The sequence below is a fragment of the Armigeres subalbatus genome, chromosome 1 (genome assembly GCF_024139115.2).
Source record: "Armigeres subalbatus isolate Guangzhou_Male chromosome 1, GZ_Asu_2, whole genome shotgun sequence".
In the NCBI taxonomy this organism is placed as follows: Eukaryota; Metazoa; Arthropoda; class Insecta; order Diptera; family Culicidae; genus Armigeres; species Armigeres subalbatus.
Window position 1 is genome coordinate 120,807,324 of NC_085139.1, and position 14,257 is coordinate 120,821,580.

A 14,257-nucleotide genomic window follows, 5' to 3' on the forward strand; every position below is an offset into this window, starting at 1 on the left:
TCTCAATGGACATCTCCAATCTGGGTAGTACCTAAAAAAATGGACAACTCAGGGAAACGCAAATATCGGATCGTTGTTGATTATCGTAAATTAAATGAAAAGACACCGGCCGATCGCTACCCCATCCCCGAAATCAGTGAAATACTGGACAGACTTGGAAAAGCACAGTATTTTACCGTTTTGGACTTGGCAAGTGGTTTTCACCAAATTGAGGTGAACCCTAAGGATATACCAAAAACAGCATTTAACGTTGACAATGGCAAATACGAGTACGTACGTATGCCATTTGGGCTGAAAAATGCCCCAGCGACATTTCAGAGGCTTATGGACTCTGTATTGAGAAAGCATATTGGTATCCGCTGTTTCGTTTACATGGATGATATTATCATCTATAGCATAGATCTTCAAACACATTTGGGCGATATCAAGAAAATCCTTCAAACATTGAGAGAAGCCAATTTGAAGATACAGTGCGATAAATCTGAGTTCCTCAGAAAAGAAGTCGAATTTTTGGGTCATCTCGTCACAACAGACGGTGTCAGACCAAATCCCCAGAAAATCGAAGCAATAAAATCCTGGCCATTACCAACGAATCGAAAAGCATTGCAATCATTTTTGGGAACCAACAGTTATTACAGGCGGTTCATACCTAATTTCTCCCACATAGCAAAACCAATGACCTCTCAGTTGAGGAATGGAAATAAAAATATAGATGTCAATGCCAAATACGAGGAAACATTTGAAAAATTAAAGGCCATTATGACAAGCGATCTTCTTCTCACTTATCCAAATTACGATAAACCTTTTATCCTCACAACAGACGCTTCAAATGTTGCCATTGGAGCAGTTCTTGCACAGCTCGATAATGGAATTGAACGGCCCATAGCTTATTTATCTAGAACTTTGTCCAGAGCAGAAGAAAATTACTCAGCAACTGCAAAAGAACTTTTGGCTATATACTTTGCAGCTAAAACATTCAGATCATATCTATACGGCAAACAATTCACGATATACACAGACCACGAACCACTTACGAAGGAACTGAAACTCACTGACGCAACTGGAAGGGTGACACGCCAGCGTTTGTACTTAGAACAGTTTGACTTTAAGATTATTTACAAAAAAGGTAAGCAGAACGTCGTCGCGGATGGCCTTTCCAGGATTCCAAAGACAGAAGTTAACAACCACGAGATGGAGAACGAGGTATACGAAAACGACAAGATATATGGAAACCACCCCATAAACAGGTTCAAACATCAAATTTTCTTTAGGGTTACAGATAATCAGAGGAAAAGTCCATATTTACTAATTCAAATATTTCCAGGATACACAAGGCATATTTACCACCGAGCGAATTATGGTGAGGAACGATTAATTGGATTTCTTAAGGAACATATAAATCCAAACGCATCAAACGGCATATTTGCTCCATTGGAGGTAGCAAAGACGTGCGCAAGGATTGCCAACAAGCACTTTCGAAAGAAAATAAAAATGGAATATTGTAATCTCAAACTGCCAGACATAATAGATCCCAAAGAACAAGAAGAATTCATCAAGAAAAGTCATAACTTCAACCACAGAAATTACAAAATAGTTTATGAAGAAGCTAGTAAATCAGTATTTTTTCCCGAACTTCATAGAAAATTGCGTGATTTTTCAAAAAATTGTGAAGATTGCAGACTGGCAAAATATGAAAGACATCCATTTAAAATTCCTATAACACGACGAATGTATAATAGGCCCTTTGATAATGTCTACATGGATGTTTTTGTTAAAGAAACGGAAAAATTTCTTACAATAGTAGATGCTTTTTCTAAATTTGCTCAGCTATACAAAATAGAAAACGAACAGACGGAAACCATAATAGATAACCACTAGGAAACCACTAGATATTTTTCAACTTTCGGTGTTCCAAAACAAATAACATGTGACCAAGCGACAAGCTTTCGGAATCCCACAATGACCAAATTCCTAACGGATCTGAATATATTCTTACACTTTGCTAGTACTAGCAACAGCAATGGAATTATAGAAAGATTCCATAACACATTAATAGAAATGTTTCAGGCCAATCAAGATAAAACTAGGAACCTTAATTTGTATGAAGGTCTAAAACTCATCGTAGCATTGTATAATGAAACGAAACATTCTTCAACCAAAATAGCACCCAGAGAAATTATATATGGTACGTCAAACTCATTAAACAGGTTAAAAATTGTAAACAATCAGACTAGAACCATACAGACTGCTTTGGATAACATTGAATTACATGTTAATAATAAGAACTCCAAAATTCTTTGCTTAGACGAGGAAGAGTACAGGAATTTACAAAATAAAAACATATATACAAAATGTAAAGGAAAAGCATCTCTTTCAAACCATAGATGCAGAAAAGCAAACATAGTTGACCAAACCTTAAAAACCATTACAGATCAAAATCAAATCAAGACACACAAAAAACACTTAAAAAGTATTTTGTAATCTCACTTTTCAGGTTACTTCTAGCGATAGGAGGACACGCAGAAATATGCATTCATGACATCAAGCAAAATCCCATTGTCATACTTCCCATGGGGAAAGCTAAAATTTGTTACAGCTACCTAAGAATTATTCATCCAATCGAAATGAATCCGATAGAAAACGTTATTAACGTCCTCTACTTAAAAGCCCAAGAAAAGATAGCTAACGATAGACTTCTTAACCCTATTATAAAAACAAAAATCGAAAAACTATCTCAATCCTTTAAAAAAAATCAATAGAGTAGAGTGGGGCAAGAGTGCGCGTGGGGTAAGAGTACGTTTTCGATTTTTTGAAGTAATAAAAAAAGATAAACTAGCAGCGCTGCATCAGTTTGACAGGTATTCTGGCCAACTATTATCATGTGTAATTGTAAACGATTTGAATAAACAACAAGGGAGATATGGAGTTTTATAACTTTTTGGTCATTTTGCTAAAAATAATTGGATTTCCGCAACTAGTATTTCATTACCATATATACGTTCAATCAGGTGAACATTATACCATTTCGATAACCTATTGTATAGAGTACTTTATGGTACAGAACACCAATCTGGTTGGTTTTCCAAGAAGTCAAAACCTTTACTTGAATAATTTTTGGGACTGTGGGGTAAAAGTACGCAGGAACCGGTGGGGCGAGAGTACACATATGAATCTTCAAGTTATGATGTCAAAACCGTTTCTCCGGCCGAAATAAGACTTCTTCCAAAGCGTAAAGATACACAACTAAGAAAAAAGGGACAGAATTTGAAATTATCACAAGTTTTCAGGATAAGTTGAAGTAATTCAGTGTTAGAAAACTTAGCGAACATTTTTAGGACCCTCTCCCCCTTTAAGAGTTACGTAATATTTAAACATTCCCTAATATATGCTCATTAAACATCAATTTAATGTTATTAACTGTTATTTGTGTTAATATATACTTAAAGCACATGATTGGATAAATGCGTACTCTTACCCCACCCGATGCGCACTTTTACCCCACCGGTGGGGTAAGAGTGCGTTTTACACTTGTCTTGCTATAAGGGTTCTACTAAAACGAATCTCAATAATTTCAATATTTTTTTCACTGGGTAACATAAAGAAAGAGTATATGAATCATCGACCCTGATTTGATATGCAGAAGCTTGCTTCATAAGGGCCACATGATCGATTGAAAACTAAGTGCGTACTCTTGCCCCACTCTACTCTATATCAGATAAAAGAGTAAAACGATGGGACAGCTTAGGCAGAGGTTGGAAGTACATCTCGGGCAGCCCGGATGCCGATGATTTAAGGCTTATCAATGCTACCATTAACTCGTAGCCGCCTGATTAGCCTTGCAGAATTAACTGTTGCTCAACGCTTTTTGAAAGACCAAGGATTAGACGTAGCCACAGCAGAGAGTGTATTAGAAATCGCTAAAGCATATGTCATAACCACTAAAGATTCAATCAAGTACATCCTGAGAATACCTAAAGTAACAAACGAAGCCTACACTCTCTACCAAATTGAACCAGTGATATCTAACGGAACGAGAGTTCATCTAAAGGCCAGTTTCTATCTCAATGGAACCACACCGTTTTGTTCAAAATCAGTTTGCGATCAGCACGCAGAGCAATTTATCTGTCAATCTTCTGAACTTGAAACACCATCGAAATGTATGCAAAAACTCATTAGCGGTTCGTCAGCACATTGTCCAATTGAGAAAATCTATGGACGCAACATCGTTAAACGAATTAACGAGGCCACAATAATTATCTAGGATGCGAACATTACAATACAATCCAACTGCAGCATGCATAATAATAGACTGGAAGGTTCATATCTAATTCAATTTTCGAAATGCGCAATAACGTTGAACGGCGAGCAATTCACCAACATCAACGTAAATACTCCCAGCAGGACTTTTATCCCGACCACAGGATTGAAGGTAAATACCACTAACATAGTAGACCGCATTCCTCTGGAACAATTACAGATACTCCATATGGCACATCGAGACCATATCCGTCATTTGAACCTGACTAGTGACAGCATTCATACAAAGATACATCTACTTCATTGGCTATCCTTCGGGTCTATATCGATAACATCTCTTACCCTGATCGGTATCACGCTAGGCTGCATTATCAAGATGCTGCTGACTAGAAAGGCAACAGTGATTATTCAACAAGGTCAACAGGAGACGGTAGCCGAGGCTAAGGATAACCCATCCACAGAATCGACGCAAGGAATCAGCGTAATCTACCCCACGAGGCAACCCAGGCTCATCCCACAATAGTCGAGACCAATGGAAGTCGAGGACGACTTCTTTCCTTGGAAAGGGAATCGTTAAGGAATGAAACTATAAAGTAAGACATACGTGGCGCATCACGCCACATTTATGCAGTGTAAGCACATTTTATTAATAAATAGCATTCGCACACGAGGTACCGACCTCTTTTTTTCGTCGACGTGTGCTCGTTCAAGTTGGTTAGTTAGTAATTTTTTAAAAAGAACAATCCGTATTAGAATAAGTTAAGTCTTGGAACAAAGAATTGCAAGTCGCTAGGTTTCATAGGTTGCCGCAGGATGATCTACGATGAATCACGCCCCCGCAACTTCGACGTCGTGGCGCTGCAGGAGATTTGCTGGACAGGACAGAAAGTGTGGAAAAGCGGGCATCAAGCGGCTACCTTCTACCAAAGCTGTGGCACCACCAACGAGCTGGGAACCGGCTTCATAGTGCTGGGTCAGATGCGCCAACGTGTGATTGAGTGGCAGCCAATCAACGCAAGGATGTGCAAGCTGAGGATAAAAGGCCGTTTCTTCAACTATAGCATCATCAACGTGCACTGCCCACACGTAGGGAGACCCGACGACGAGAAAGAAGCGTTCTACGCACATCTTGAGCAGACATACGATGGATGCCCACTGCGGGCGTCAAAATCGTCATCGGCGATATGAACGCTCAGGTAGGAAAGAAGGAAATGTACAGACCGGTCATCGGACCGGATAGTCTGCACGCCTTATCGCATGATAACGGCCAACGATGCATAAACTTCGCAACCTCCCGCGGAATGGTAGTCAGAAGCACCTTCTTTCCCCGAAAAAATATCCACAAGGCCACATGGAGATCACCTAACCAAGAAATGAAAAACCAAATCGACCACGTTCTAATCGACGGTAAATTCTTCTCCGAAAACACGAACGTCCGCACTTACCGCAGTGCGAATTTTGAATCCGACCACTACCTCGTTGCAGTATGCCTGCGCTCAAAACTCTCGATGGTGTACAACACACGTCGAAGTCGAACGCCACGGTTTAATATTGGGCGGCTACAAGACAGTAGACTAGCCCAAGAATACGCGCGGCAGCTGGAATTGGCACTCCCAACGGAAGGGCAGCTAGGCGCAGCGTTTCTTGAAGATGGTTGGAGAGATATTCGATCCCCCATTGGTAGCACCGCAACCGCTGCACTAGGCACGGTGCCCCAAATCAGAGAAAAGACTGGTATGACGGCGAATGTGAGCAGTTAGTGGAAGAGAAGAATGCAGCATGGGCGAGATTGCTGCAACCCCGCACGAGGGCGAACGAGGCATGATACAAACGATGCGCGGAAAAGACAAAACTCGATTTTCCGGAGGAAAAAGCGCCAGCAGGAAGATCGAGATCGTGAAAAGACGGAGCAACTGTACCGCGCTAATAACACACGAAAGTTCTATGAGAAGTTGAACCGTTCACGTAAGGGCCACGTGCCACAGCCTGATATTTGTAAGGACATAAACGGGAACCTTCTGAAGAACGAGCGTAAGGTGATCTAAAGGTGGCGGCAGCACTACGAAGAACACCTGAATGGCGATGTGGCAGACGAAAATGGCGGTATTGTGACGGACCTGGGAGAACGCACGCAGGACATAATTTTACCGGCTCCGGATCTCCAGGAAATCTAGGAAAATATTGGCCGGCTGAAGAACAACAAAGCCCCTGGGGTTGACCAACTACCAGGAGAGCTGTTTAAACACGGTGGTGAGGCCCTAACTAGGGCGCTGCACAGGACCATTACTGAGATTTGGGAGCAGGAAGTTGTGCCGTAGGAGTGGATTGATGGTGTCGTGTGTTCCATCTGCGAAAAGGGTGATAAGCTGGATTGTAGCAACTACCGCGCAATCACATTGTTGAACGCCGCCTTTAAGGTACTCTCCCAAATTTTATGCCGTTGACTGGCACCAGTTACAAGGGAGTTCGTGGGGCAGTACCAGGCGAGATTTATGGGTGAACGCTGTACCACAGAACAGTTGTTCGCCTTACGTCAGGTATTGCAGAAATGCCGCGAATACAAAGTTCCCACACATCATCTATTCATCGACTTCAAAGCCGCATATGATACAATCGATCGGGACCAGCTATGGCAGCTAATGCACGAAAACGGATTTCCGGATAAACTTATACGGTTGATCAAGGTGACGATGGATCGAGTGATGTGCGTAGTTCAAGTTTTAGGGGCATTCTCGAGTCCCTTTGAAATACGCAGAGGGTAACGACAAGATGATGGTCTTTCGTGTCTGCTATTCAACATCGCTTTGGAGGGAGTAATACATCAGACTGAAAAGCGAAGCTAAACGGATTGGACTAGTCATCAACACGTCGAAAACGAAGTACATGATAGGAAGAGGCTCAAGAGAGGACAATGTAAGCCACCCACCACGAGTTTCTATCGGTAGTGACGAAATCGAGGTGGTTGAAGAATTCGTATACTTGGGCTCACTGGTGACCGCCGATAACAGAGAAATTCAGAGACGCATCATGGCAGGAAATCGTACGTACTTTGGACTCCACAAAATGCTCCGATCGAATAGAGTTTGCCGCCGTATTAAACTGATTATCTACAAAACCCTTATTAGTCCTCTGTACCTGGACGATGCTCGTGGAGGACCAACGCACACTGGAAGCTTTCGAAAGAAAAGTGCTGCGTACCATCTATTGTGGAGTGCAGATGGCGAATCAACCACGAGTTGCATCAGCTGTTGGGAGAACCATTAATCGTTCACACCGCGAAAATCGGAAGACTGCAGTGGGCCGGGCACGTAGCCAGAATTTCGGACAGTAATCCAGTGAAAATGGTTCTCGACAACGAGCAGACGGGAACAAGAAGGCCAGGGGCACAGCGGGAAAGGTGGATCGATCAGGTGGAGGACCATATGCGGACCCTCCGAAGACTGCGTGGTTGGCGACGTGCAGCATGGACCGAGCTGAATGGAGAAGACTTTTATGTATAGCACAGGCCACTCCGGCCTTAGTCTGGTAATAAATAAATAAATAAACCTATGCCTCTCGAACCTAATCCAAAAATTCCAATAAATTCCGTATGTGGCAAGTGCAGAGGTATATTCGCATTGCAGTGGGCGAGTGATTGCATCATCATTTCCTCTCCCTTGCCTACATTGACTTGCATTCTGACGTGGCAGGCGCCAGTATGACCTAACAAATGAGATCACCAGTACTTGTACATTGAAGATGTATGCTAGTCCCACGCAAACATCTGTTGGTTCTCTGTGCAAGAATAGGGGGGCAGTCAATCAAGCTCAAGCTCAAGCTTTATGCGAGCCATGTAGTGTATAGGACTTATATGTTTCGGGATCTCTGTGCTAATTTCCGACCTGTAAATTTTCCGTTTGTGAATTTTCTTTGAATTGTATAATGTCATTGGCGTATTATTTATATATAGCAATATAAAATACATTATGAACAGAACCCCTACTATCTTTTGAAATTTCTATCATTTTGAATTTTTGGTCATCAAACAGTTTTTCACCCTCCCCCACTAAAATTGTGTCTTTGAACTTTTTGGAATCAACATATATATTTTAATGATATGGAAATGCTAATATCATCTTCCAAGCTTGGACGTACATGTTCATGATAGCATTAGAGGCGAAAGTATAGAATTGATAGTTCCGTTAGGGTACGGCAGGCATGAAGAATGTTTTTTTTTTATAGAAGTCGATTTGAAAGCGAGCGGAGGGCAATATTTGTGATGGCACATATCGCACGACCTTCCTTCTGCCAAGCTCCCGTATGAAGGGGGAGGGAAGAATATCAGTGTGGAAGCTGATATATCTCCACTGGCAAAAGGAAGGTGGTTTGACTTGCTCATGTGCCATCACAAATATTGCCCTCCGCTCGCTTTCAAATCGACTTCTATAAAAAAAAACATTCTTCATGCCTGCCGTATCCTAACGGAACTATCAATTCTATACTTTCGCCTCTAATGCTATCATGAACATGTACGTCCAAGTTTGGAAGATGATATTAGCATTTCCATATCATTGTAAATCGTTTAACTTCACGTAGAAGTAACACACACGAAATCATTAATTTAATATATATTTTATTCACTACATATATGCAAATCTCATCGTCTCTAACAAAACAAAATGCATGCATATGTAACGGGTATAAAATAATTAAGGGTCTACATTTTAGACTCATGTTGGGGAATATGTATTAACGTTCTGAAAAAATAAAAACAAACTATTTTACCTCGTTTAGAACATAAATGCAATGATGATTTAAATAATCATTACATTGGAGGCTTCCAGTTATCTTACCGGTCAAATGCACATAATATTCAGTTGTTATAAACATTAAGAATAATATCTGAAGATTTTATGCAAAATGTTGAATAAAAAAATTGTTGTGATATTAAGATATCGGACCAAGCACAAACTGTGGGTAGGTGGTTAAGTACTGCTACTGCTACTGTTCATGTGGCATTTAAATTAAATCCAAGGACAAGGATTCAAACACTAGTGCCCTGACTGAACGCCAAACGAGTTACCACTAGGCCATCACCTCTACTGCAGAAGAGAAACCATTTGACCAACATGAACAGATGAACAGCGTACTGTGTGTAAACTGATATTTAAACTAGGGGAACGGTTCGCCACTTCATCTCATAGCTCCTATTTCAATCCCATCAAAAACAAAGCAATGGAAAGGAATTTGGTTTGTTGATTATTTTTGTGATTTTTTTCAGCAGTGAGCACGCATGTTGACAAAAAGAAGCGACGAATTTGGTGCCGTATTTCTTTGTTTAGCGATGAGATGGATATATGTACAGTGAGATGGAGATCGGAACATTTCCCCTACCATGTTCAAACCCGTGGGTTTGAACTTGGGCGCACACTCGTGTTCAAACTGGGTGCGATTTTGGTTCGGTTTATGATGAACTATGAATTTGAGAACGAACTTGCAAACGTGAAAACTGCACTTATTTAAACGCGGTTCATGTTTTCGTGAAAACTTTGATTGAACTGAATCTGAGTTGCGTGCTCTTGCCTCTTGCCAAATGCGTCGTGTATTTGAGTGTTTTATGTACGTATCGTGAAGAGGGATGCAGAACTTGTTATTAGATATCAAGCAGAATTGATATGTTGAAAATTTCTACTCCGTATGACAGAAAGAGCTAAATTCCGTTACTAGGGGGTCCACTCACTATTGGGCATTTTACCCTAGTCCCATTCTCCCGCAAAAGAGCATACTTATCCCGAAAAGAGCATACTTTCAGTTTTGCATGTAGGTGAGTCCAAAATCGGTAGGTTTACCGAAAAATTGGCAGATCTGTTACTATGTCTGAAACTTGATTATGCATATGTACAACATGTGATAGATTTAGTTCGGAAAAGGTATTGGAGGGTAACCGCCCCTTCGGTGGGGTTTGATCCCACGACCCCAGTTCGCATGACAGGTGCTTTCCCTACTAAGCTACGAAGGACCTCCGTCGTCCACCGCAGCTTAGCGGGTACTGATGAAACCAAATTCCCAGCACCAGGTACCAGCCGATCTCTCGCAATACATTTTCAGAACTAACTCTCTCAAATGTATTTTTGTACACATCATGTCAACCAAGTAGGATGAGTATTTAGTATTGTCCGGCTCCTACATACTTGCTTCATCAGCAACGGCGCTCAATGAAGTAGGGTTGTGTGAGGTTGTGCCAGTTTGGTCGTCAGATCCCAACACGACCACACAAGCGAAGAGAGATCGCCACTCGAGATCAGTACATTCAAAGTTAATTGCCTATATGCCGGGTATTAAGCCACCCGGAGTGGAAATTAATTACTATGTCTGAAACTTGATTATGCATATGTACAACATGTGATAGATTTAGTTCGGAAAAGGTATTGGAGGGTAACCGCCCCTTCGGTGGGGTTTGATCCCACGACCCCAGTTCGCATGACAGGTGCTTTCCCTACTAAGCTACGAAGGACCTCCGTCGTCCACCGCAGCTTAGCGGGTACTGATGAAACCAAATTCCCAGCACCAGGTACCAGCCGATCTCTCGCAATACATTTTCAGAACTAACTCTCTCAAATGTATTTTTGTACACATCATGTCAACCAAGTAGGATGAGTATTTAGTATTGTCCGGCTCCTACATACTTGCTTCATCAGCAACGGCGCTCAATGAAGTAGGGTTGTGTGAGGTTGTGCCAGTTTGGTCGTCAGATCCCAACACGACCACACAAGCGAAGAGAGATCGCCACTCGAGATCAGTACATTCAAAGTTAATTGCCTATATGCCGGGTATTAAGCCACCCGGAGTGGAAATTAATTACTATGTCTGAAACTTGATTATGCATATGTACAACATGTGATAGATTTAGTTCGGAAAAGGTATTGGAGGATCTGACGACCAAACTGGCACAACCTCACACAACCCTACTTCATTGAGCGCCGTTGCTGATGAAGCAAGTATGTAGGAGCCGGACAATACTAAATACTCATCCTACTTGGTTGACATGATGTGTACAAAAATACATTTGAGAGAGTTAGTTCTGAAAATGTATTGCGAGAGATCGGCTGGTACCTGGTGCTGGGAATTTGGTTTCATCAGTACCCGCTAAGCTGCGGTGGACGACGGAGGTCCTTCGTAGCTTAGTAGGGAAAGCACCTGTCATGCGAACTGGGGTCGTGGGATCAAACCCCACCGAAGGGGCGGTTACCCTCCAATACCTTTTCCGAACTAAATCTATCACATGTTGTACATATGTATGCATAATCAAGTTTCAGACATAGTAATTAATTTCCACTCCGGGTGGCTTAATACCCGGCATATAGGCAATTAACTTTGAATGTACTGGCAGATCTGGTTACCCTGGTGGCTAATGTTTTGCCTTTCTCGTACAACAAAGTTGTACCAGAAGGCTATAATTTCACTCCAAAAGCCAAATTTTGATAGAAGGCTCGGAGACCCATAGTGTTATATACCAATCAACTCAGCTCGAAAAACTGAGCACATGTCTGACTGTGTGTGTGTGTGTGTGTGTGTGTGTGTGTGTGTGTGTGTGTGTGTGTGTGTGTAGCCCCGGGAATTATTTATTGTTTAACACGTTTCATATAGAAGGACTTGACCGATTCGAGTGCAACTAGTTTCATTCGACGGAGAAACTTTCCTAGTTGGACACTATTGTTTTTGTTTGCTAATAACTCATTCGATTTGAATAATATTTCTATTTTTCTTTTAACAAATACGCTGTTTACATGCACACTTTAAGTCATTAATCTAATCTCATCAATTAATCTAATTAAGTCATAATAATTTAGCCATGACGCAATCCATTACTCTCATAATAATTGCTTAAAAATTACTCAATTATTGAGTAATTTATAAGCAGCGTGATAGAGTTGCATCAAATACTCGATCGACTTATTTTAACTCTCAGATTTTAACTACCTAGTCGTGAAGTTATTTATTCTTGTGCTTGGTTGTAAAATGTGTGAAAAATACCAGTATGATAAATATTTGTTCTATACACGAGCTAATTTCCGTAAAGCATAACTCGAAAATTCAGTCGCATTAATAGTAAGTATCCTTATTTTAAAAAAAATCACGAAAAGTAGTTGCTCATCAATTTTGATTTGACTAAATTTGTCCGTTTTTACAGGCCCGCGACAAAGTTCGGTACAAACTTTTTCAGGGGTTCCACAATATTTGTCGACCAGAATAGGGATGTGATGGTCTTTTTGATGTATACTACCTGCGGATACGAATCGGATACTTTCTGTTGGTGTGCCATACTGTGAGTTTCTTTTCATTATATATTGAGATTACTAGTGAAACGTTGATCATACCAATGTTGCCGGAGGAATTTTCAATCAGGGCATGTCATCAGAGGTTTCCCACAAATATCGACAATGAAGATTGAAAATGAATGTGAAAAAAAATTTAATTTATTGTAAAAAATTGTAAACTGGGCTTAGAAATCTCGCAGTTCATAACTGTGGAGGTGTGTAATGAACACCTGTTTGCGAGGTGACAATGTTTCCTTGATGATGTTGCCAATAAGAAGAAGTCTCTTAACTTAGTGTTCTAAGATGCACTCCCACAGTTATAAATTGATAAGTTTTCGACCCTAACATATGCATGAATCTGTATGTATCTTGTATCTGTCACTTAAACTTAGTAACGCCGTACCTTTACGGCCCATAAATTCATAACAGTACCATGTTTGCTTGATTTGCTATCTTCAGTTGAACAGTTTACGGATTAGGTAATTTGAAGATCGTCAAGTAGTATAATGATAAATTCACTTGAGCTTACACAATTTTTATATAAACAATAATAGTTTTATGTGAGTTGAATAGAGATGTCCAAACGTCTTGATCGCTGTCAAGGCAGGTGTATAACTTAGACGTTGAAGTAGCTTGCTCATTCTTGAACATGAATTGAATGCCAGGACACTCTATTTAAATCACTTCTACTGAAATAAACACACCATAATTTCTCACCTTGCTTTCCTTTCTGAAAAGCACAATAATGGCATCGCTGTAATCACCCAATATTTCTCCGGATGTTTTTCGGCCTTGATTAATGTGAAATTTTGCCACAGTATCCACAACGAACTTCCGACCAGCGTTCGACAGAGATAATGTTTCCGATGCTTTCAGAATCTGTTTTCCAAACAGTGATTCTGAAAGAATGGCTTTTAGCGTATCTGGACAGAAAAAGTGCAACTTTCTCTGTGAAAAAAATATAAAACGTCACGATTGATAATTTTAATGTTTTATGTTTCTTAACTTTACCGATACAGTGATGGCGATTGGCTCACTGACGATTTCGGCATTCGCTTGTTCCTTGCAAGGTATTTTCGACTATGAGGAAATACAAGTTTCTTAATTAGTGTGCAAAAATAAACACATAGAACATTCATACCTTGGATGATGATGCTTCCGGTGTTATTTGGATATGCGGAGCGCTGCTGCTTCCTTCACCGGTGTAATTAATCGTTTCCTGAAATTTTTAAGGCAAAAATCTCGGCAAAAATAGTAAATCAGGTTGATGTTTTTTTTCAAAGTGACGAACTTGCATACATTCCTGAGCATCAGGAGCAGACATGCTTCGAATGCCTTCACTGGTGTCATCGGTAGCCTCTGCATACAGGTTTACAGTTTCAGGTTCAGTTCAATCAAAGGTAATTGCCTATTTCCGGGGATTAAACCACCCGACTTGGACGTTAATTTACAATGTTATGAAAACTCATATGTGAATATGTACGTTATGTGGAAGATGTTGATTTGGAAAATGTATTGGAGGTAACCACTTTCCCTTCGATGGGACTCGAACTCATGACCCTACAGTACGCTAGACTGGTGCTTAAACCAACTAAGCTACGAAGGACCTCCGTCGGCCTTCGCAACCTAGCGGCTACTGAACGAGCTCGAGATTCCCAAATTGGACGCACAGTTTCAGGTTTTTCATCCGGTTCCACGTTGTT

The 14,257-nt window shown here is 40.8% G+C and overlaps 1 protein-coding gene across 1 annotated transcript; it reads right to left on the reverse strand.

The window, feature by feature from the left end:
• Window positions 1-13,132: 13,132 nt before the first annotated feature.
• Window positions 13,133-13,922, reverse strand: LOC134205869 (uncharacterized). Its single transcript, XM_062681533.1, has 4 exons — window positions 13,846-13,922; window positions 13,696-13,773; window positions 13,566-13,634; window positions 13,133-13,502 (listed from the first exon to the last, which is right to left on the reverse strand). Exons 1-4 carry the CDS (start codon window positions 13,876-13,878, stop codon window positions 13,230-13,232), a joined length of 453 nt encoding a protein of 150 aa, XP_062537517.1. The 5' UTR covers window positions 13,879-13,922; the 3' UTR covers window positions 13,133-13,229.
• Window positions 13,923-14,257: the final 335 nt, after the last annotated feature.

Excerpts from the sequence above, each read along its gene's own strand:
- LOC134205869 (XM_062681533.1), bottom strand. The coding sequence starts at position 13,878 with ATGTCTGCTCCTGATGCTCAGGAATGTATGCAA. Across the intron at positions 13,635-13,695 it reads CGGAAGCATCATCATCCAAG|TCGAAAATACCTTGCAAGGA; the intron begins GTATGAATGTTC and ends ATTTCCTCATAG. Across the intron at positions 13,503-13,565 it reads CAATCGCCATCACTGTATCG|AGAAAGTTGCACTTTTTCTG; the intron begins GTAAAGTTAAGA and ends TTTTTTTCACAG.